The sequence below is a fragment of the Primulina tabacum genome, chromosome 11 (assembly GCF_025594145.1).
Source record: "Primulina tabacum isolate GXHZ01 chromosome 11, ASM2559414v2, whole genome shotgun sequence".
Classification (NCBI taxonomy): domain Eukaryota; kingdom Viridiplantae; phylum Streptophyta; class Magnoliopsida; order Lamiales; family Gesneriaceae; genus Primulina; species Primulina tabacum.
This window is the reverse complement of record NC_134560.1, coordinates 4,390,619-4,415,150: the sequence shown is the minus strand read 5'-3', so window position 1 is coordinate 4,415,150 and position 24,532 is coordinate 4,390,619. Positions and strand designations below refer to the sequence as shown.

The 24,532-nt window shown below is 33.8% G+C and overlaps 4 protein-coding genes across 7 annotated transcripts; 3 read left to right on the top strand and 1 right to left on the bottom strand.

Annotated features, from left to right (window-relative positions):
• The first annotated feature begins 1,430 nt into the window (after positions 1-1,430).
• Positions 1,431-7,389, top strand: LOC142518359 (AP-5 complex subunit mu). Of its 2 annotated transcripts, XM_075621119.1 has the most exons (9): positions 1,431-1,592; positions 1,699-1,824; positions 2,935-3,246; positions 3,594-3,724; positions 3,834-3,890; positions 3,998-4,893; positions 5,355-5,411; positions 6,675-6,722; positions 7,153-7,389. In XM_075621119.1, the coding sequence occupies exons 1-9, from the start codon at positions 1,525-1,527 to the stop codon at positions 7,222-7,224; spliced, it is 1,767 nt and encodes a 588-aa protein (XP_075477234.1). In that variant the 5' UTR covers positions 1,431-1,524; the 3' UTR covers positions 7,225-7,389. The 2 variants fall into 2 exon arrangements, with proteins under 2 accessions (XP_075477234.1, XP_075477233.1); XM_075621118.1 differs by having other exon boundaries at positions 3,594-3,886.
• Positions 7,390-8,917: 1,528 nt separating this feature from the next.
• On the bottom strand, positions 8,918-10,438 carry LOC142517609 (putative galacturonosyltransferase-like 4). Its single transcript, XM_075619926.1, has 2 exons — positions 9,601-10,438; positions 8,918-9,518 (listed from the first exon to the last, which is right to left on the bottom strand). Exons 1-2 carry the CDS (start codon positions 10,360-10,362, stop codon positions 9,474-9,476), a joined length of 807 nt encoding a protein of 268 aa, XP_075476041.1. The 5' UTR covers positions 10,363-10,438; the 3' UTR covers positions 8,918-9,473.
• Positions 10,439-18,455: 8,017 nt separating this feature from the next.
• LOC142518467 (S-adenosylmethionine decarboxylase proenzyme 4) lies at positions 18,456-19,883 on the top strand. Its single transcript, XM_075621251.1, has one exon. The coding sequence runs from the start codon at positions 18,598-18,600 to the stop codon at positions 19,630-19,632; it is 1,035 nt and encodes a 344-aa protein (XP_075477366.1). The 5' UTR covers positions 18,456-18,597; the 3' UTR covers positions 19,633-19,883.
• An 855-nt stretch (positions 19,884-20,738) lies between these two features.
• LOC142518578 (protein FAR1-RELATED SEQUENCE 5-like) lies at positions 20,739-23,729 on the top strand. Of its 3 annotated transcripts, XM_075621369.1 has the most exons (6): positions 20,739-22,713; positions 22,805-22,977; positions 23,066-23,143; positions 23,236-23,260; positions 23,384-23,398; positions 23,488-23,729. In XM_075621369.1, the coding sequence occupies exon 1, from the start codon at positions 21,202-21,204 to the stop codon at positions 22,636-22,638; it is 1,437 nt and encodes a 478-aa protein (XP_075477484.1). In that variant the 5' UTR covers positions 20,739-21,201; the 3' UTR covers positions 22,639-22,713; positions 22,805-22,977; positions 23,066-23,143; positions 23,236-23,260; positions 23,384-23,398; positions 23,488-23,729. The 3 variants fall into 3 exon arrangements, with proteins under 3 accessions (XP_075477484.1, XP_075477485.1, XP_075477486.1); XM_075621370.1 differs by lacking the exon at positions 23,384-23,398; XM_075621371.1 differs by lacking the exons at positions 23,236-23,260; positions 23,384-23,398.
• Positions 23,730-24,532: the final 803 nt, after the last annotated feature.

Below are 24,532 nucleotides of genomic sequence, written 5' to 3'. Positions count from 1 at the left end.
AAAAATTAATATTATCCAATCCGACTCGATTTTCCAAAACCATCACTTTAGAAGTTAGAACCAAAAGAAATATATATATGTATATATATATATATATATATAAACTGGAATGCTTTTTTAAACAATGATAATGTATTTTTTTTGTATACCTAGAAAAGCTAAATGAAATTATAAAAAAAAATAAAATTGAGATGTCGGTTTCATTTGTCAATTTTATGAGACCATTTTTCTATTTGACTCGACCCCTGAAAAAACATCATTTTTACGCCAAAACATGAGCATTTGAACAATTTTTCGAATAGACATGCACAATGGGCCAAAAAAGATTAATGAACCGAAATACCTATAAACTTGCAACATAGGCGATACTATAAAGACCAGATTTGCCAAGAAAGTGGAAAAAACATGTGAAGTCGCCCAATGAGATTGGCTCCAACACTTGAAATTTTTGTCCTTACTCGTGGCCCGAAATGAGCGTCTGCACCGATTCTTGAAGGAACCAAAGAATAAAATAACACTCCAATAATGTATTTGATACATTCATATTATATTAGCAATTATTGATCTAAAAACTTTTTACCTTCTACAAGACCTTAGATAAAATGTTTTGGGGGGAAACGTATTAGGTATTCATTTCATATAAATAAAGGTGTTATTGAATTATTAAATTGTGAAATATTAAGGATCTATTCATTTGACTCATTGATATTCATATTTATATTTTATGTTTATAATATCTACATAAAATTATAATCTTTGTCATGTTTGAAAGTTTCCTATTATAATAAAATATCTATCATAATGTAATCATATGTCTCATTAAATATTTGAAAACAAATAAAAAATAAATATGAAACATTTTTAATTTTTTAAAAAATTTGAATATGAATTTTACGTCCCTTGAAAATATAAATTATATTTTAGTATATGTACTTATTGTTAAATATAATATCATTTCATTTTATTATGATTTTGAGTTTTTTTGTTACTTTTATGTATTTAATTATAACTATTCTTCATCGTATTAAATAAAATTATTATTTTGATATAACATAACACTTTCTAACTTTTCAAAAAAGTGTTGCCGTGAATTGTTAGTGTATTGACTGTCTGTAATTTCTATTATTATTATTATCTTAATTAGAAATTTAATATAAATAGTTTTTTTTTTACGAAATAATATAAATAGTTAAAAAATATATAAAAATTTTAATCAAAATTTATTCATTTATTAATTAAAAAATATAAATGTTTTGACTTTAAAAAATATTTCTTAATATTTGGATTCACGAAATGATATATTATTTTTTAAATATATATTTTTATTTTTTTATTAATAATAGTTCATTCAAAAAATAAAAAAATCAATTTTATCGGATGATATAAATATTTTTTATATAATAATTTTTAGTTTTTTTTTGGTACAAAACGAGTATCCATTTCATCTTCATCGATCCCTGTTCAATATTCTCTCCCCTCAAATTTCCATCATCGGTATCTGATAATCGAACCGGAAAAGCATAAATGCAGAGTGGCTGCAGCATCCGAGCTCTGTGGATTCTCAATAATCAGGACACTGTTATTTTCTCCAGGTAGTGTTTTGTCTCACTGTCATTATTATTTATTTATATTTTTTAAATTTGTGTTAAAAGATCGATGGATGAACTGAAAGCTTCAATTTTCAAAAATAAAAAACAGGAAGTTCCCGGTGGTGGAGAGAAGGTGGCTTCTGGCATGCGAGAAGGAAAGTGATGATAATTTTAAGTATAAACCCTTGCCTTGTGAATCGGAGTTAGCTGCTGCCTTCATTGATCGCAAAAAAAGGTTAATCCGAAACGTTTTAGCAGGAACTTATTATTTCTTTGATTTGTGTACACAGAAAGTCCTGTTTTTGTTCCTTCAATATTTCACTTTTTGTTTGAAAATTAAGCAAAGACCGTAAATTTTGACCTGGCTCTATCATCATGTCTATTTTTTGAGGGCGGTGTTTGATTGCATTGCTGCAGTTATAAATTTGAGCATACTCGAATTGTCTAAATTTTTTAACCATCAAATTATCTCTTTCTTTTTATATGTATTTTTTTCGGTAAAACAGTTCAAACCATCATATTTACTTCTGCGCTGTTTATTTTTTCTTTCTTATGCGTAAATTAGCTGAAATGCCCACCATTGATCTGAATCAAATAGTCTAGTGGACTGCCATAGAGCGCCTGCACTTTCGTGGAAAGATGGAATGTTATACTCTTTCTTGACAGATTTCTGTTTAGATTATAAGTAATCCATCTCTTGTAGCTATGTTGTTAGAATTTGACCATTAGGGAACATGTGGATGTACCTCGTTTGTAGTTGTCATGTATTTCTGATTATATTGGAGCGGTGATTGTATAAACACTCTCTTGTCATTCACAACTACAAGGAGTTTATATACTATACCAGTTTGTTGTGTCCTGATTTTTGCATTGCAAGCATTCCTGACTCAGTTTTAAGTTATTCAACTATCGTTGCTATGCTATTCTATTCATTAGTGTCCTGTCATTGTCGGTGATAACAAAATTTGTTTAATTTTTATGGTGGTTAATGATTCAATTTTTGAGGGGAAGATATGGTAGCAAGAAGTCATCGTTCCAGCATGCTAATTAGTAATAAGATCTATGTGGATTGTCATTTTATTCATTTGACTTACAGATCAACTTCAATTTGTGTGTGATGAGTTCTTTATTTTGCAGTTTGTTAGTTGGAACTGAACTCTCATCTGGTTGAATTTCATCATTTCATGTAATCCTTTTGGTGGCATTGGTCATAGAGTAGTTATTTTTTTAGTATGAGGTTATATTTTTCATGATCTTATTGCTATCGTAGTCTCGTACCTGTGATGTATCATGTCAGTACTTGGGCAAGTTAGCATTCCATAGCTGATTAACTAAATATATTCAGGGAGGGGTCTGCTCGTGGTTTCGGTCTACGTTTAAGACAGTCTACTAAAGGATCAGATTCATGGGTTGATGACCCAATTACTCGCCACTTAATTAGCTTGCATATCAATAACGAAGAGAAATCGGAGAATTATCTCTTGTGGCCTATGGCATTACACTTGAAGGGTCCATATACTATACTTGTTTTGCCTCTGATTGAGCCTCATCATTTGAAGACCTATTCAAGAATGTGCAATAGTTCTGACTGTGGGAGCGCCATCGGAGAGCAAGAGAATATTTCTTCACTCCTCCTTGAACTTCCATCCATCACAGGGTATGGTAAGTTTTACTCTTTAGGTGTTGATGAATCTTCTTGTTTCCTTTTTATGCCATAAACTCGTGTATGCGAGTGTAGTACTCCCCACCCTTTCTGATGTGTTTTTTTCTCGCACATTTGGACTTACATGTTCAAAGATGTTTGCTTGTTAGCTTCTTCCTTTGGATTGTATGTTTGTATCTGGTGCATACAAATTACATACCAGTCGTGATTTAGTTGCTACTTGCTAGTTTTGATTTAGGGGCTTATCAATTGTTCTTTGGTGACGAGCCTCTACCTTATAGAGGCTAATTACTTCTTCTTATAAAAAATTGACCCACTCCTATATTAATTTGCTGAATTAGGGCATTCATCGTGGCACATACATTTGGAGACATAATAACTGGTGAATCAATGGAGCCCGAAGTAGTTGTCACTGCCTCTCCTTCAGTTGGAGGGTTACTGGATTCCCTCACTGGTAGTATTGGAATCTCAGGTATATCAGCAAGACCAAAACCTGCAGCTGCACCTGCTGCAGCATCCACTGCTTCTGGAACTGCTATGAGCGGAGCTTCAATATCTGATGCTCCAAAGATTGGTTTCAGGCCTTTGGACAAGGATGCACTTCGTTCTTTTATCAGTAGTGCAATGCCCTTTGGTTGGTAATCTTTACTGTGATATTTCGATCCTAAATCTTGTGCAGTCTTTAGATGATGAATGGTGTACGGGGTTGTTTGTTGTTTTTCATTTCCTCCTTTTTCCGCTGTAGGCACTCCACTCGATCTCAACTACACAAATATTTTCGCGATCAAGGCCGCTGGATTTTCATCGACAGATTTGCCTCCTGCAGACCGCAAGCAACCCGCCTGGAAGCCTTACCTTTACAGGGGAAAGCAGCGGATTCTGTTCACAATTCACGAGACTGTGCATGCTTCAATGTATGATCGCGATGAAATTCCTGATAGTATAAAAATTTCTGGTCAAGTGAACTGTAGGGCTGAGTTAGAAGGGTTGCCTGATGTTTCTTTCCCTTTGACTGGGCTGGATGCTTCACGTATTGAGTCATTATCCTTCCACCATGGTGCTCAAGTTCCAGAGCATGGTGGTGATAAACAGGCTGTGACCTTTTCACCACCATTAGGGAATTTTACGTTGGTGCGTTATCAAGCATTTTGTTCTTTCGTACCTCCAATTAAGGGGTTTTACCAGCTCTCAATGGTTTCAGAAAATGAAGGTGCCTTTTTGTTTAAGTTGAGTCTCATGGAAGGTTATAAAGCTCCTCTAACGATAGAGTTCTGTACTGTAATCATGCCTTTTCCAAAAAGAAAGGTGGTTTCATTTGATGGGACGCCTTCCATTGGAACAGTTTCCTATACTGAGCACTTTGTTGAATGGAAGTTAATAACCAACAGTCGGGGTGTTTCTGGGAAGAGCATTGAGGCAACCTTTCCAGGAACAGTTAGGTTTGCTCCATGGCAAGCTCAAAGGCCACCTTCAGCTGGATCAACGGTTGGAACTATGGCTGATGAAGATAGTGATTTTGAGACGGAATCCAGCAGTAGCAGTGTCAATGTTGAGGATTATATAATGGAAAAAATGAGCAAGGATCTTCAAGCAGTTGATCTAGAGGAGCCTTTTTGCTGGCATGCGTACAACTATGCGAAAGTATGTGATTCATTCATTTTTCATGACTTGCATTCTTGAATTTTAATTACAATGTAGCTGTGTACCATTTTGAGGCTAGCCATCTTAGAATGCTTATATTTTTAACGTATAAAAATCCAGATTAATTATTTACCTTAATCAAATTCATTGGGCAGAATTATCTATGTGGTTGGAGGTTGTCTAATGAGTAGTATTTAAAATCTGATTTTTGCTGTCATGATTGAACTATACAGATATTCATCGAGAATTATTCTAAGATAATCGCGTAGACCTTGAGAAAAGGTGGTAGATCTAACATTTTGATGATAAAGTTTAAATCTCTTCCAGACTCTATTCTGTAGTTTTTTTCTACTAAAAATCAATATGCCATGGAGATGAAAAAAATTCTTTTGAGTCATTGCACTTTTTACATTTTGTTTCTAGGTACATTCTTTCCAAAATTAGCATTCATGTTTGTGCAGGTGTCTTTCAAGATTATTGGACCATCTTTATCAGGAATGTCTATTGATCCTAAATCTGTAAGTCTATCTAGTCACCATGTAGACGTTGTGTTGTAGCGCATCTCTGTTTCATTTTGAGCATTTGAATATATTGGAAAGTGCTTAATCTTTTTTGAAGCATTTTGTTTATACCAGCCTTAATTTTCACACATCCGGTCAACTTTTGCTTTTGTTGTTGCAAAACTCTAATTTGGTTTCTTTTTTCTTTCTCTTTTTTTTTCGTGTGCTTCACTTAATTTTGAGTTATAATATTTTCTTTGAATTTTTTAGTATATGACAGAGTAAAGCAAAAGGAGAACTTTTGGATACATCTTTTGTCTGGAGAATGAAGTTCAATACTGTAGTATGCTTCATTAACTTGATATGAAAAAATTTCAGAATTTATAATATGCTTGACGGCGTATTTGTCTACAAGATTATCAATGCATGTGATTGTTGTCCCTGCCTTTTGTTCAGTGTACTTTACTTGAAGAAGTTGGTTCTTGGTCAAAGATTCTACAGTTTTAATACATAGATAACTCTGAATGCCACGCGATAGCTATGCTACATTTTTTGTGGAGTATGGTTGTCCCCTGAGAGAACAATGTTGAGATGTAGCCAACTCTAGTTTTACCTTCTTCCAACTTGATAGTGGCCTCTTTCTCCTTTTTGTTCCCAGGCTGATGTTACCTTTTTCTTTGATGAGTTGAATCCATCTCATTCAAAACTGATATAGGAGCAATTCTTCTGTAAATTTTTGTCAAATTTATGGTTCTAGTTTTAATTACCGAACCGAAGCGATAAAAAATTCGAAAAACAAACACAAGAACACACAAGATTTACAGTTGTGCACTCTCGATGTCAGAGCTATGTCGACTTGCCACTGCTGCAGATGTTCACAATAATGAAACCAAGAAAAGAATTTTACAAGAACATGTCCACTCTCATAAATATTTTATTGTCACTGTATGTGAAAAATAACACACCTGTAATACATTGGCGGTTATCAACATACTTAAATAATATGATGACCACATTAATATATGTTAAATAACTAAAATACCCTTAAGTAAATAATTAGGTCCACATATATATTAATAATCTCATTTAGCACAAGACTCATCATACTATTTATACATCATTGCCACTAAACGTCTGCTGATCGGTCAATCTTTATTCCCCTTTTACTGTTAATCCCTGAGGTTTTCCATGTCTATTTGGATGTTCACTTTAAATTACTATTTTATCTTTTCCTTTCGAGGCAGATTTAGTTGGATGTTCACTTTAAAATTCTCTGTGCAGGTAAGCATATTTCCTACAGTTAAGGCACCTGTGGAATGTTCAACTCAGGTATAACTAGCTTCAGCCGAATGATTTTTCTATTTGGCCTTTTTGAAAAGTTTGTGGCTGCATGATGTAGCATCCTCATATGCTGCATGTATTGCTATTCTTAGCTTTGTTTTCTGATAGAGCGTCTTTTTCTGGCTCATAACAATACACGAGAATGTAGGTTTAATTTTCTTTGGATAGTTTCTCTTGTTTCATACTTAGTTTACCAATCATTCGCAAAAGATTAGGTTATTAGAAGATGGACCCTCTCACTCATGTGTGGGCCGGATTATGACATAGCATGCGGACAAATATTAGCAGTGAAGTATGACAATGCCTGGAATAAACATCCACCACAGAAAAGCATTATTCACTGTTTCTCAGAAAAATGCTGCATTATTGCATACAACTCGGCTTTTAAGCCTTTTCTTATCATTTATGGTTGAATCAGGTTGTTTCTGGCGATTATGTTTTGTGGAATACATTGGGAAAATGTCCCATCGCAGCCACACCTGAAGCATAGAGAATTGATGGAAATGCTCGAAACACGTTTGCTATTTGACGTGAACAAACATGCTTGCTCTTTCTTTATCTAGTCATTGATGCCTTCTGATGATTCAAGCTAGTGTTGATGACTGGATTGGTTATTTTGCAAGAGCAGTTGATCACGTGTCATTTAATATGCACTAGAAATAATATAATAGTATTATATGTTTTATATAAATAGTATTTTTTTTTTATTTTTCAATAATTATTTTAGTTATGATTTTTTTAAAAAAATTATCGAATATTTGATTTAATTATGATTTTTTAACAACTACATCAGTACAAATAATTTAAAAGTTATTTATCTATCTATAACAGTTGGTTGATTAAAATATTAGAATTATACATATCTCTATAACGTAAGAACAATTTTGGAAAAAAAAAAATGGCGTTGATGAGCTAAACTATGTCTATTGTGTAGATAATAAGTGAAAATCATGCACTGTAATGAAATGATTTTCCCCACTAATCTTAATTCTTGATTTTAACTGTAAGACAAATATCTTTGTCGTTGTTTGTGCTTTTTTTTTTTTTTTAATTCTCTTGTTGCAATGCTTCTTTTCTTCATTGTGGTCGAAGGTATCAATTTCAGTGACATGTCGAAGAGTTTCTTTCCCTTTTCATTTCTATTCCAAGAGTCCAAATGTTTCACTAGTTTTTTCAACAACCTCCACTACCATAGTCAAAATGTCATATTTTCGACTAAAAAACTTATCCAATCTGGGCAATAATGTATGGTATTCCTTGCTTAGATAGTCTGCAAATCTAGTATTTATTGTTTATTACATGATTATCTGATTTTGAATCTTAATATATTCGTCAGCAGAATACCCAATACACGATCAACCACTTTTTCAAACATTGTTATTATAGCTATTCCATTCCCATCTTTTATCATCATTGTCAATATACATGTAAGGTAACATAAGAAGTGATGGATACTTTTTTGCTTGCCTGGATAGATATATAAGCATATTATTTTTAGACGTTTTTCGCACGACATCACCTCGGAACAACTTTGATTGATGCAATTTTTGAAATTGTGGTTGTATGCATCATATCATGGAATCGATTTATTCGAAAGTATAGTTACAAATTTAACAGTTAGATGTAGTTTTATCAGGTCCCAACTTGGCCACTGCATACAACTGGTTTTATCGTTCGTTTCAATCAGTGACCCCATGCATACAGTTATTTGATGCTTCATGTAATAGATTTAGCTTATTCTTTACCTTGCATACATAAAACAAGGCAATATTACAACCTTGCAGGTTGTAATGAAATGAATTATTTAATTGCTTTCATCGGAATCGAATGTCAAATTTTTTTATTGATTAAAATGGTATAAAAGAGATATATTCATTGATTCTATATCATTTATGTTTGCTTGCAGCCTGTTGAACAAATATCAAAGACTGATTTGCTGTGAATTATTACTACCAAAATAAATTCTTATTTTTTTTTATCTATTGTTTGTTAGTTCAAAACTTCAAATTATACATTCATTTAACATGTAGAGATGGACATGGGAATAATTCTAAGTTTTTACTGATAAATGTAATTTGAGACATAAAAATCTGCATGTTTCGTGTTAAAAGTTAGAAATTTGTGGTTAAAGTTTTTCTGTTTTTTAATATTAATATAATTTGAGAGGCGACTAAAACAAAGCAGAAAACATAATTTGAGACGCACTATAATTTCAGACAGTTGGAACAAAGAATAACTACATGTGTGTCCTGATAGAAAAAGAAAATGAAAAGCTATGCTGCTAATCCTGAAGGCAAAATGGAGAAACCTGTCGTTGCCTCCATTCCCAATTGCTTGGACCATATTACTTCCTTTACCGCAAATCTACAGTTAGTGTCACACTCTATCTTGTACATACAAAGAGTTTGAAAACTATGTACTTTCTAACTGATGTCTCGTCTCACATTTTGTGTATATATTAAGTAAGTTTTGTGTTAAATTTCTTATTATAACCGTATTACAAAGTCACATGACATTGAATACACGAATGTGGATCGCCCCATATGGTTCTAGACAATCATTAGTCTTCTAACGCGACACGAGAGGAACGGTAGAGATCGTATGGCGCCCACAGGTAATCCACGGTGCATGTTCTCCTTGAGTCCAATCTCAACCATGGTTTACCTTTACCACTCCAATGTAGGAGGCTGATTGGGCCAGGGTGAAGTCCTCTACATTTGCCTTCTAAATTGTCTCCCCCTAAACCGTGCTGATTCCACCTATGATCCACTGGCTTGATATTACCTGCAAAAATAAGTAAAATAGGAGGCAATGATCCTAAATGATATATTCTTTTTTGCTTTTGTACTGCCATCCACTCCTCTACCTTCTGGGTGTATCCTCCTTTCCTCCATTGATCGACATCCACCACCATAACACCGGTGTTAAAATAGCATGGATGTCGTCCCTCGAACGTCCTAGACAAATTTACGTCCGACCAAAACGCGTCGGTGAAATAATTTGTGAAATTTGCATGGCAATACTCTGGTGCGGCCAACACCTTTTTACCTAAATCCACGCCCCATAGTTTTGCTATATCATCCACGACTATGATGTCCGAGTCTAAATATATCACACGTTTTACATCTATAGGGAGGATGTCAGGCATGTATATTCGTGCGTAATTTAGGGGCTGGTCGAGGGCTTGCCTTATAGATTTAGATATCTTTCCACGAACCCTATTCGAATCAAAATGGTACATTTTGAAGGTGAGGTAAGGGAAGGTGGACTTGATCAAGGAATATATTTCTAGCTCGAGATGGGCAGATAGGAAGTGGAATGAGACATTCTCCGGGCACGTAGAATGCTGCAAGATCGATAACACCGCTGCGATCGTGCCTCTGATGTAATTCGAATCGAGAGGCATGACAGTGTGGATGATGTCATCTTTATGCGGGCTGCGGCACGTATCACCATTGCGAAACGCCGGTGCTTCCCGAAAAGCAGGAACGGAGGTGGCAGAAGGGGTTGTTTTTTGGACAATGTGGAGGCGGATGGCGGCGGTGGTGTTGGTGGTGGGGTGGAGGAGGAGGAGAGACAGGAGGCCGAGGAGGAGGAGATGAGATGAATGGGAGCTCCAAAAGGCCATCCTGTCTGAATTACAACTTTTTTTGTTTGTGTTTTTTTGCTTTGTATTGTGGTTAGGGATTTTATATTTGAGGAAAAATCTGTCTGAGTAACCAATAGAAGTTGGTAGTTGAGTTTTGTGAATATAAGAGAGAGGTGCTCGAAATTTTTGGAGGCAAAGAAGGAAAATCGGATTCTTGTTTGACTGTGGAAGACTTTGGTTAAATTTGGTGGAATGGGAAATTAAGAAATATATTTATTCGGTTCAATATTTGAAGAGGATGAAAACCGTCCATTTATGTCATAGAGAAAGCCCTTTTTCTATAGTCCAATCCATTCAGCAAGAGCTTTTGGAAGCAACTTAAAAGATCAGACATTTGTTTGCTGACAAATTTACATTTATGGGCCTTTTTGGTACTTTTTCTCTATTTGGGCTGCATGAAAATGGCTTTATTCTACAATGTGGCCCAATCTGATCTTACAAACAGACCAAATTGGAAGGAAAAAAAAGAGAGGTTTCATAAAGATTAATTAAATTACACATAATTTAGATATTCAAATAAATCAAATCAGTGTGATGTTACTTAATGATAGTGTTGGGTACATACTCATTAAAGTGTTAGTATAATAATATTTTTCATTTACTAAATATGTATAGCAAGTGTATGCAATGGTGTCATCAAGCCTATCAAACTAACTTATAGTTGAAAATTACAAAATTAATTGCAATTTAAATTTAATCATTACCCCCATTTGTAATTCATTCATGCAGAACATTAATAATATATCTTAGCCTAAAGACCTTAATCATGTTTCTGATATATATAAATTAACCATTGGAATCTTAATTAAATATATATATCTTAATTACTATTGTAGCCAGTGTGTCCATTTACAGAATGGGGATGATGATTTTTTTTATTTTTATTATTTTTATATAATTTGTGGAGTTTAATTATTGCATTATTAGTATATTGTTTGAAAGAACTACATGCGTAAATGACTTAGTAATTGGCCCACTTCAACTTTTGAAATTAAAATTCAATATTGGCCATTCAAGTTTTCCCGAATTAAACTTTCTTGTCGACGCCAATCGAATTCTTAAGTTCTGATTTCGAAGAATCAAGGCATCGTAAGATGAAGCATACTAGGATCAATATATGTGGATCAGACTATAAGTAGAGAAATTGTTGATATAATTTGATCAAATCGTGAATGTAAAAGTTTCCATTCGGTATATAAAATTGTTTCGTGAGACGGTTTCAACATCATGATACAAACAAACTAATTTATTCAAGCTAATGTTTCACCACAAGTAAAGATTTTTTAAAAAATAGAAAAAAAAAAAAAAGGAAATTAGAGCACAAAGAGAAGACTGGATTTTTTTTTATTAAAAACTTGACATTGATTCTTATTAATGGACCACTTTTGGATACAAATGATCATGAGAGAAATGTCGATGGCTAGGCGGAGGGAATGAATTAAAAATTGGGAATAAACTAAGGTGACTTTATAAAGAGTTCCAAGAGTTTGGAGCAGAGGGAGCATGATGGCCTTAGCCTACTTTAATGCCATAAATCTCTTGGAATTTGGATACCTCAAAGTGTTGATTTCCTCGATTAGGTCAGTGTAATTTTTTTGTATTATTAATTTTCACTTTGGCACCCAAATATTAATCCAATAATGACAGCATGCTTATGTCAGCATCTTGTATGTTTGGTAAATTCTTTGTTTTGAAGGAAATTAGCTAGCTAGATAGTCTAGATTGGCCGCGAATATATAGCTCTAAGAACCCATGCATGCATGCACATGTATCGTGTATGTCGACGACGGTTTGGAGAAGAGTTTTATATCTGATGTTTTCGAAAAAAACTTGTCGGTAATATATGTTGCGATTGGAAAAGTAGATAACATAAATTATAGTTGAAACTTGGCAAGATCATATGTAAAGGAGGACATTTTATGTTAAACTCATAAATTTTTTAGAAACTAAAATTGAATACAACCCCCCTGCCCTTGTGTATAATAAATTAAAGTGCATAAAATCGAGCAAATTCGTAGGCTTTTCAAATTGGGTCAAATTCACTTGATTTTTTTTTCAGTCTATATTCGAATTGGACTCGAATATGTTCAAAATATAATTTGAAATTAAAATCCGAGTTCTAACTACATGTTGTAAATAAGCTACAGCTGGTAATTGAAGTCGAGTTAATGAAGTTATATATAGATATATATATATATATATATAAATGTTTTTGTTAAGTTGTATATTTTTTTATAATACCTGTCGATATGAATTTCTTGATCGCTGCCACAATTAAATATTGCATCGTTCTAGAATTCTTCAAGATATCAAAGTACAAACTTTGCGACACGAAAAACAAAAGGTTGTAAAGAACACACACACACATATCTGTCGTCTAGCAAGCTAAAACGAAACGATCATTGAGAAAAATGTGTATTGATTTTAATTTATTTAAAAAAAAAATGTGCGGCCTCTGCAAAGCTGTATCTTTTGTGTTAATTATTTAAAATGATTTGAATTAAAAGAAGAGAAAAACCAGAGCAGGAGGGAAGGAATGATTGTTTGCGTGGCGCAATCAATCAAGATTCTGCTAAAACCCATTTTAGTTTTTAAAAAAATAAAGGCACGGGAGGAATGATGCTGCAGCGTGTAAGGTTTTCATCCACTTCGAGAGATTTGCTTGTGGCACCAGGGCTCGAGGAACAGTACTGATGAGTATTGTTTCCACACACACACACGCGTATATTACATGCAAAAAGAAATAAAACCCACACACACCCGTGTGAATGTGTGTTTGTGGGGGCATAGCAGCAGGAACTAGGAAGGGTTAATTAGTAGTGAAGATCACAAGCACAAGAAATTAGTCGCCTAGCTAATATGTCTTGTTTGCCTTGAAAATCTTTGGATAAATGGAAGATTTCCGATCCGATCCTCTGAGTAACTATTAGCCTAGCTATGGGCATGCATACATAATGGATTGATCCAACCGCCTCTCTTCCATATCATGCATAGATCGTGGGATTTATAAAATACTCGTGATATATTATATTAAATCTCGTAGACAAAGTGCTTCGTGTATGTGAGCCACTATATAGAACATTGATAGTCATGATAGTTATTGGATAGAGACAATACCATATTTCGTAGAACGCATAAAATATTCTGAGACCGTTTTCCAACCCAACTCGTGAAAAAATATTAATTTTTATGCTAAAAATATTGTTTTTCATGATAATTAAGTATATCGAGTCAACCAGTATCACGGATAAAAATATTCCACGAGACCGTTTTACAAAGACCTATTCAAAGAACGTGTAATTGGGATATTCAATTATGCATTTATACATTGAGGAGAAACGTACGTGAAAGAGTTAGTGAAGTAGTAAACTTAAATTTATCCATCAACTTGGAGTTAAATAAAAAAAAAAAAAATCATATATGAGCACTTGAAAGCCTCTTTAACATGTCTTGTTTGCTACAAAATCTTCCGATGAATGCAAGCTTTGCAACTATAAGAGCAATGATTAGCAAATGGGGTCTCTCCAAAATACATTAAATTATAAGGATTGGGTTGTTTTTGTAGTGCAGCAATAAGTATGTAGCATAAGTGGAGTGAATTGACTGCTGCCTAATTAATTGACAAGATGCATGAGCAAATCCTACGTGCCTATTAGCTATTGAATGATGTAAATATCCAATTGTAGATAATTTAGAATTGATCACAAAATGATAATCGAATTTAATTTAAAAATATTTCAGTACTATGTATATTTTTCATAAATAAATAACAAAATATATGGTAGATTTCTTGAGAAAACTCACCATCGAAAAAAGTGGCAAGTGATGTAAATAGTAGATTTTAAGAACGTACGTAAAACGATTTCAGAGGCTCGTACAAACATTGTTAATTATGTTTGATGTCATGTCAACACTTCGGCAGAAAAAAAGACTACGATTTTTTTAAAAAAAATCATGCAAATTAGTTGACTAAGACCGTAAATCATGACCGAAAAAATGATAAAAAAGAAAAACGCGAGAGTTTTCTGTTCATATTATAAATGACTATTCAAACTCTTTGAGTTTGAGAAAAGCTTATAACTCGAGAGGAAACACTATGCAAGTGTAAAGTGTAGTTAGCTAATATAAGTAAAGAGTGGTGGGAATCACTCATGCTAATTCTTTGTGCGCATGGTACAGTGGCACTCATTTTTATATATACTTCAGTTAGTGGTGAGATCGCACATAACCCTAATTTTAATTCTGCATATATTTTGTGCGCATGCGAGTGTATGTATGGCGGCTAAAGTCACTTGTAACCCTCTCAAATTATTCATTTGTCCCCCCTTAGTGTTTCTTGGTGGGGACTATATGTCTGCGAAGATTTGTTCCATTTTAGAGTTTCTATGGCCTATGGGACTAGCTTGTCGTGGAGTTAGGATACATTCTGGATTACTAGCTTGGAGCTTTTATATACATATATATATATATTATATATATATATATATAAGCTCCAAATCAGATTAACTACTATTAGAAACAAGTATCAAGTTATTTTAAAAAAAAAAAATGAAAAGAAATAAAGAATGGAGTAAATAAAAAATGGGTCGAATTAAAACTAAAGGTGAGGGGTTCCTTATTTCGAATAACCTTTTAATCTCTCATATTTTGGGGAACATTTTCTTTTCAGTACCTTTTCATGTCAAAGTCGAGATTTCGTTATACTTTTGAAGTAAGATTTTGGCCAAAAAAATAATCGAAGTCAGAAGTAGTTGACCATTTCTAAGCCCGAAAACACACACACGCACACGCGTGGATGTGTGTGTGTTATGAGTTTCTGTGTATGAAGAGTTTGGTGGTGCGCATGCAGCAAAATCAGGGAATATGTAGTCATCATGTGTGAGTGTGGCTGCCACCATAAGATTGTCCATGACGCATAACATTTCCCAAATATCATTTTTTTCTTTCCCCTCTTCTTTTCTACAATTTCCGAGTTCTTGTTTTATTAAAAAAATCTTTTTTTTCCATGAAACAGTGAAATTTTAGAATTTAAATCACGATCCTTTCAAATCTTTATACAATTTCAATTTTTTAATGTAATGTGTGCACGCGCACGCACACACACAAGTTTGTTTCTGGTGGATCGATCAGTGCTATCAAAATTCTTTGACACTCCTTTTAACTTCCCTCGACCCATTCTTGATATGTACTCTCATTCTTTTTACCTTTTTTGAACCTTTAGTAACATGTACATACTCGGTAGAGATACACTCGTATGATTGAGGGAAAATCTTGTTAGGTGTTCGACTAAAGTAACTTAAAAGTTAAGGTGTTGTGTGTGTGTGTGTGTGTGTGTGTAGGCATCAATTAATTAGATAGCACATCCAATTAAAGTCATGTGTCATAGTCTTCATGATCTTTCTTGAATTAGAAACAAGAATTGAGATTTATTATTGCCTAAATTTGCTTACTCTCTGTTGACTAAAGAATTCCAATTCTGTTCAATCTCTTTGATGTGAATTTGTTTATTTTCGAGGAGGGAAAATTCCAATTTGTATATATGTATTTTCAATCTAAGATTTATTTTATCTACACTGTCAAATTTCGGCTTTAATTTTGTATTCTTATTTACTTTGCAATGTCGATTTTTTTTTATGATATAGCGCTAATTTGACGTCGACGTGACACCGACTTGTTTTGTGTCATGACTTCATTAATTCAGCGGAAAAATGATTAAAATTATCAAATGTTGAAATATATATGATTAATACAAAAATTTGATAAATTAGATGACAAAAATCGTAAAATATAAATTACTAAAATTACAATTGATTCCTAGATTTTTTTTTTTGCAGTTTTCCTTTTACTAAAATATCACGTTTTATTAATATCAGTGTGTTAACAATCTTTACATACAATATCTTAATTTCTTGACGTAATTTTTATTTCCTAAAATACCCTTTTTCAATAAAAAAATATTATTTTTAAAATTATTAATATTTACGAACATCAATAATTTGTGAAAATATTTAATTTAGACATATGTAACGTACATGCAACCCTACATACATAGAACCAATCATTTTAAAATTAATTACTTGCGATTTCTTAAGATGGACCCTCCCTAAGATCAATATTCTAAATATTTTAGCTGTCACGCCTGATTCCTTGTTATGTATTATTTAAATTTTGTAATTCGGCAAACAATTATTTCTATTTGACAATTTAAAACAGACTTTTCAGATAATTAAATATTATTTAATGGATGAAAATGAGAAAATTTATAACCCCGATCCATGCAATAACATTATTTTCACTTTGAATTGTATTTTTTTCATCCCCATTTTTGTCAAACAATACTTAATCTTGGTCAGTTTATTTGTGAAAATATATGTATAATCAAAAGTGCATCACCTATAATCGGGTCAAGTTATACTTGTTCAAGTCGATTTTCTAGTAATACGACCCGCAAAGGCTTATTTGGCCACTCCAGACGCAACTGTTCATGAACATTATGAGGAAATCTTATACGAATGAGATATTTTAATTACATTTATATATGAAAAATCGATATTATATATATATATATATATATATATATATATATATATATATATATATATATATAATAACTATATTAAGGGGAGGCTACTAGACCGACCAAATTGGTACAGTTGATATGCCTTCCCCCCTTCTATTTTACCATTTTTTAGCCCCAATTTTCTGTCGTTTTTTCCTTTCCATTTCACCTTTTCCTTTTTTTGTTTTTTCATTTTATCATTTTTTTAACCGTATATTTTTTAAATTCCTTTCGTTTTCGGTATAAAAAATGAACTGTACAAATATGTAACGCTAACACATAAGGAATTAGTAATTGATTATTTTCGGGCACGACTAACATTCTTTATGCACACCTGCTCACTTCTGTAATTGCATACTTGTCCCTTTTGCCTAATTGCTTTCATCTCAAATTTTCTGAACTAATTTCACACATCTTTTTATGTGTAATAAAATATTTTTTTTTAATCTGAATTGATCGTTAAATCCTTTTTGTTATTACAATCTAATATTTTAACCAAGATTAATTAATACTCAAATCTTTTAAATTAAAAAAAACCATTCCTAGCTAGCTAACTAATATTGGGAAAATAGAAATAAAAAAAATTATGATTATTTAATGTTTTCCTTGATTTAGAAAATATATACAATGTGTTATATGTTTGTGAGCCCACTCGATGACACCCCATACAAGGAAATCAGCCTGCCTCCTCTTAGGTACTCTAATAATTGTTGTCATGCACTGAAGCATCTAACTTTATAATTATTTCTATATACTTCTCTAAGCTACCACTTAATCTCAACTCATCAATACCAACCTTTTTATTTCATTTTCATTCATCGAATTTTATAATAAATATATATAAAAATTATTATCAATGCCAAAATTCTAAATATGTACAATTTGAGAAAATTGGGCAACAACTATGTACGTTGATGTAAAAGTGAAAAACTAATTATAAAAGACTAATCAGTTTGATATTCGATTCGAATCATAAAATATTCGATTTGTTACCCTGCACACCTGGTGTGCAGGGTATCATGAGCACCGCCTACGTGGCGGTGCATGATTGGTCAGCATTTAAAAAAAAAAACAAAACAAAAAATTTTGTGTGGTTGTGGGTGTGCCACGTAGGCATGCGCCCACAGGTGTGCAGGAAAAGAGTGTGCATGGTATCATTGCTCTATATATATATAACGATATGCATTAATCCATATCTAATCTTGTCACATTAACTAATTAAAAGATGAATTGTAGTCATTTGTATTTTTCTTGCATTTTGAGAAGAAAAAAGAACAAGAAATGCGCATGGCCATGAATTAAGATTATTCATGTTGTTGTTTTCAAAAAGAGCTCGCAACACACAAAAATAACCATCATCTTGCACTCATTTTGCCTGCAATCCTTCTTTTTTGTTGCCCTGAACCCGCATGCCCCCCCACCTGGCCCCTACCTTACCCCTCCCCCATCTTTCTTTCTTCTCCACCTATATATACTGACATACTCCTGTACCTTGTATAACACCGCAACTTCACTCACACAACAAACGCACAGTACGCAAAGTACTACGTTACGATATCCATTTCACCTTATCTTCGTCCTTTTCTTCTATATTTATCAGATTTTTAGATTTCTTGAACTCAGAAATCTTGGGTTTGATTTGATTTGATTTGTTAATGGCGATTTCCGGGTTCGAGGGATTTGAGAAGAGGCTGGAGTTGCATTTCTTCGGCGATGATCCGGCTGCTGGGAAAGGTCTCCGGCTGTTGGATTTTGTGTCACTAGAGAAAGTATTGCATGCGGTGCAGTGCACCGTGGTGTCAGCTGTGGGGAATAAATATTTCGACTCTTACGTTTTATCAGAATCAAGTCTCTTTGTTTACCCGACAAAAATCATCATCAAAACTTGTGGGACTACACAATTGCTCAAATCTGTCCGTCCGTTGTTGGATCACGCTTTGACTATGGGGCTCACCTTGTGCCGGTGCAGATACACCCGGGGCAGCTTCATTTTCCCAGATGCCCAGCCCTACCCCCACACAAGTTTTAAGGATGAAGTTGTGTTCTTGGAAGAGAATTTGCCTAAGAATATTTCATGCAGAAAGGCCTTTGTGATGAACTCGAAATCTTGTCACAAGTGGCATGTTTTTACTGGTTGTGATGAAGGGAACATTTTCGCTATGGAGGAGGTGCAAACAGATGATCTGTACACTGTTGAGATCTGCATGACTGGGCTGGACCGGATTCTGGCTAAGAAGTTTTTCCGACGGGTCGGGGATGGAAAAAACGGCGACTCTGCTGGAAAAGAGATGACGGAGTTGACCGGGATTAGGGGCATTAACAAGAAAGCCCTTATTTGTGATTATGCTTTTGATCCTTGTGGATATTCGATGAACGGAATTGACGGGAACCGTTATTCGACTGTTCATGTGACACCGGAGGATGGGTTCAGTTACGCCAGTTTCGAGAGTGTTGGCCAGGTTTATGATCACCGGGACGAGTTTTTCAAAGTCTTGAAGAGGGCGGTGAAGGTATTCCGGCCGGCTGAGTTATCGGTGTCGACGACTTGCGCCACCAGCGGGCACGAGCTGTGGAGGGGGGTGGAGAAGGCCATGGAGCCACTCGGTATGAGACTTCGGAGCCGTGTCGCCAACGAGTTTCCGACCGCTGGGACCATCGTTTTTCAAACATTTTCGGCCCGCAAAATCTAGGATGCGGTACCGCCGGTAGTGGTGACCCCGCTCGTGGTGTTGATGGTGGTGCAAAGAAGTTGAAAAGATTAAAGGGGACGACAACTTGGGAACTTTTTAGGGTTTAGGTGGAAATTCTTTTTTCTTTTCACGTTCTTTGTTACTTGCTAGGACAAACGCTTGGTCCGTCTATCGATGCATGCTCACAACATTTGGGGTTGTCTTTTTTGTAAAAAAAAATATTAAAAATGGAAGAAATTTTCAATTGTGAATGGTGACGTGGAAATTAAATATTATTGGAGATGGTGCTGGTTGATAATAATATTGCACCCCACTTCAAGTTGGCACGCCTACAAATTAGTGGGGACTAGCACAAATTTTTAAATTAAATTTTATCCTAAAATATATCTTTAATATATATAATCTTGGAGAGTAACCAAAAAAAATTCATATAATCTATTAAAAAATTAACAGTGCCACGTGTATGTAAAATTAATTTTTTAAAAAATGATTTTTAAAGCAAAAAAATTACACAATCTCAACTATGGTTACTTTTTTGATTTTCTATGATCAACACAAGTCAAAATTTAGAGTCTCCCAAATCTTTTTTGTCAATCATTTCTCCCCGCCTAAAGGTCAAAATTTTCGAAACCAAAGCTTCCCCCAAAGCTTCCCCTATTTCCTTGAGTCAAATCCTCTCCATCTTTTAGGTTCTCTATTTATTTGCAGTGCGGTTGTCTGGTAGTGTAACAAAGATATTATATGAAACCTTGAAAAATCATTTTTCTTGCATTAGTGTATTTTATAAGATAATACATTCCATGTAATATTTATTTGAATATTTGTTTCAACTTTTGTTGCTTACAATGGAAGATGACAACTCAATAGCACTCGAAGAGTTGGAGGGAGACTACGATCAAGAAGTCGAAATTCATCCAAGTTAAAAAACGCAATGTGGAATTTCTGATTTCTCAATGCAAGAAAATATCGAGGTACAAACTGAAAAATCTTTCGTTGACATTTTGGAAAGTAAACTTGAAGTGGGGGTACAATTGCGAACAGTATCGAAGATGCATATTTACTGTATTGTCAATATGCACATGCTAAGGGATTTAGTGTGAGAAAAGATGATCAACGATGTTTTGCACGTACAAATGAAATTCAATCAAAAGAATTTAATTGTTCATGTGAAGGTTTGAAAGATGAAAAGTCTTCTAGTAAAAGGATTCATGTCTATCAAAAGCCAGTTATTAGAATTCAATGTAAAGCTAAATTGAAAATTTCAAGGGAGAAAGGGGGTGAATGGCGAGTGATTAGATTTTTTCAAGATCATAACCATGAGATGTTTGCACCTGATCAAACTCATTTGTTAAGATCTGCACGCAATATCTCACATGCCAAAAAATCTACTCTAGAAGCTATGGTAAATGCTGGAATCTGTGTCTCTAATGCTGTTTCTTTTATGGAAAATGAAGCATGTGGACCAGAAAACTTAGGATTTAATAGAAAAGATGCATATGACCACATGAATCGGATGAAAAAACATACCAAAGTTGAGAATGGTGATGCCACTTCACTGATTCAAATTTTATGAACAAGGCGAATAAGGAAAATTATTTTTATTGGAACATGCAATTGGATGATGATGATAGGGTGATGAACTTTTTCTTCAGGGACTACAGATGTGCTGTTGATTATGAATATTTTGGTGATGTCCTATCCATTGATACAACATATCGAACAAATAAGTACAATTTGATATGTGCTCCATTTGTTGGTATAAATCATCATATGCAGAATGTTATGTTTGGCTTAGCATTTATGTCAGATGAAACAGAAAGTTCTTTTGAATGGTTGTTCACGACATTTCTTGATTCGATGAATGGAAAACAACCTCAAACTATTTTTTCAGACCAATGCCAAGCCATGATGAATGCCATTGGGACTGTTTTTTCACGTTCACATCATCGTTTATGTCAATGGCATATAAATCAAAACACGCCTTCTCACTTTGGTAGTTTAAATGGCGACCCATCTTTCAAAAAATTGTGGTATAAATGCATGAATTATTGTGATTCTGTAGATGAATTTGAGGCCACGTGGAAATATATGATTGAAACATATCATTTGGATGGTCATAGATGGTTTAATGGGATGTACAAACTTAGGGACAAATGGGTGACTGCTTTCAGTGATGCAAAGTTTAGTGCAGGGCTTTTGGCCACTTCGAGGAGTGAGGCCACAAATTTGACTTTAAAAAAATCAGGCAACAAAATGAGTTCTTTGTATGAATTTGTGATGAATTATGAAAAGATTCAAAATAATTGGCGAACAAAAGAGAAAACTGAGGATACACGTTGTCGACATGGTAAGCCTGCACAGATTTTGAAAAATCATCCATTGTTGATTCATGCTGCTGATGTTTATACGATGACCATATATCAGTTATTTGAAATTGAATTGGTTAATTCCTTGAATTGCAAATTTGTCGAACCACCGACTTGTTTTGGCAATGACTTGAATTTGATTGAGGTGAACGTAAAATCTCATGATGAATATGCAAGGGTTAGACATGTGGTGTTCAATAAGCAGAATCATGAAATAAGATGCAATTGTCACAAGTTCGAGACAATGGGGATTTTGTGTAAGCATGCTTTGCTGGTATTTAATTGTATGGATGTCACTGTTTTGCCCAAATGTTACATTTTGAATAGATGGATGAAAAATGTAAGAAACAGAGTTAGCTCCGATTTTGAAGAAAATGGCAGTGGTGGTCATGTTTCTGAGATGGTGTTTGTCAATCAAATAATGAGATCGATGTATGATCTAAGTCAACAAAGCAAACCACATGAGGATGCGAGAAAAAGATTATATACAATTGTTGACACTGCAAAAGAGGAGATCTCCAACCTTCTACAGAATCTGAGTGTAGATGATGATACACCTTGTGATGCTATGACAAATGATGGTCACATAGATGAAACACGCGTACGTGATCCACTTACTGTGCTAAAGCCAAAGGAGTAACAAATACAAATATTACACGACACTGGGATACTAAGAGCAAAAAGGGAAAAGGAAAGCGAAAAACTGAAAGTTCAAGTAAGTTTTCATTCATTCTAAAGCTAAAAAACTGAAAGTTCAGGTAATTGTTATATATTTCACATATTTTTAATTTTATCGTGCTTGGTAGGTACAAAATGATCCAAATTAAAAGGGCAAAGTTCACAAGAACAACAAAATGTCACACCATCGCAATATCCATTTACATATCCTCAAGTTCCAATGCAATATCCTTTTGCATATCCTCGTGTCCCATCGCAATATACATTTGCGTATCCTCAAGTTCCATCTCAATTTGCAATGGTAAGTGACATGTATAAAATGTACTATGTCAAAAACAACAAAATATGTATTACATCTTATATTTAATTATAAGTTTGTTATCATGCAGGAAGGAAATACAAACTTATATTTAAGTGGACAGATGAATGTATTACCGTATCCATATGGGACTTCTCAATCATCACAAGTAAGAAATTTTTGCCAGTTTTTTCATTACACTTTTTTAGTTTTTCCCTAATTTAATTTTGTCACTTTCTATATAAACTTTATATTGTTTAGGGACATGATCAAGATAAATAAAAAGGTAATTTCTCAAGATTTATGTTTGATGTTTTCTCGGTAAGTGTTATGTTTTTAACTTAAAGTTAAACAAATTATTCTACTAACCATCCATTCTCTTGCATATGACATGTGATTCTGAGAATAGAAATATAAGAAGAAGGTAAGTTTATATTTTTTAAAGGTCAGACAGTACTATTGCTGCACACCGTTTAATTTTCTGTAGCAGCTTATATTGATATTTAACTACAGGTTTGGAGGTTATTTCTGCAGAGAAAGATTACTTGCATTTGGTTGTTCCAATTCCACCAGATTATGGTCTCTCTCATTTATCCAAGACGATCCAAGGAAACTAAACTTTGTGTTCTGTATTATTCTAATATTCGACTTTATTTGATGTATTATCAATATTTTGGACAACTGAAATGTTTAGACAAACAAAGAGTTGCTGTGTTGGATTGGTCAACTGACAATAAAAAAAGTGTTGGTGCAAAATTATGGAGTTTTGTTTTGGTAATGTTGTGTGTTTATCTTTTTGAACAATTGCTGAGCATGTAAGGCAAGTTTTACCAACGTATAAGTCATTTTGATTTCTCTTGTATATCTAATTCAAGATACTTATAATGTCTATGCTACATTCTCAGTGTCTTAAATTTTCGACTTTGTGCTAGCATGCATGTTTTAGCTCTTCCAAAAGGCAAAAATCAGATTGTAATAATATAGATGTAGATATCAGATAAACACATATGGTCTCAACTCAACTATAATTTTTGTCTGAAAATGGATAAAACATAGATTCCAACTGAAAATAACTACTTGCGACTAAAACTAATACAAATACTTAAATCATCATAAATGAACTACAATGATTTCAATATATTTCGCATTTTTTCAGATATCTCTGAAATTCTCGAAGTATGTCTCTGATTCTCAACGTCTAATTCCAGTTGAACATTTCTTAGTTGAACTACTTTTTCATCTTCTCTTGATGTTGAGCTTGAACAATTCTCTTTAGTAGCGGTAGAAGAGGCGGTAGCTGCACCTTGTTTATGCATAAATGCATCAAAAGCTTCCACAGCCTCTCGCCTGTTATGATATGATTTGTGAGAAGCGCCACTAAATTTATTAACTTGGGCATGTGCTTCATTCCAGCTATCGTAAACGCCAGGTTTCCGTCCAACAAACACGACATATATTTTGCTCTGCATTAGAAAATTATCGAAGTCGAGGGAATAAACATAAAAAACTTTCAAAAACTCAAACAAACACAGGCGTGCTACTTCCTAAAATCAGAATA

Excerpts from the sequence above, each read along its gene's own strand:
- LOC142518359 (XM_075621118.1), top strand. The coding sequence starts at position 1,525 with ATGCAGAGTGGCTGCAGCATCCGAGCTCTGTGGATTCTCAATAATCAG. Across the intron at positions 1,593-1,698 it reads GACACTGTTATTTTCTCCAG|GAAGTTCCCGGTGGTGGAGA; the intron begins GTAGTGTTTTGT and ends AATAAAAAACAG. Across the intron at positions 6,723-7,152 it reads CTGTGGAATGTTCAACTCAG|GTTGTTTCTGGCGATTATGT; the intron begins GTATAACTAGCT and ends TGGTTGAATCAG.
- LOC142517609 (XM_075619926.1), bottom strand. The coding sequence starts at position 10,362 with ATGGCCTTTTGGAGCTCCCATTCATCTCATCTCCTCCTCCTCGGCCTC. Across the intron at positions 9,519-9,600 it reads AAGGAGGATACACCCAGAAG|GTAATATCAAGCCAGTGGAT; the intron begins GTAGAGGAGTGG and ends TTATTTTTGCAG.
- LOC142518467 (XM_075621251.1), top strand. The coding sequence starts at position 18,598 with ATGGCGATTTCCGGGTTCGAGGGATTTGAGAAGAGGCTGGAGTTGCAT.
- LOC142518578 (XM_075621371.1), top strand. The coding sequence starts at position 21,202 with ATGAACAAGGCGAATAAGGAAAATTATTTTTATTGGAACATGCAATTG.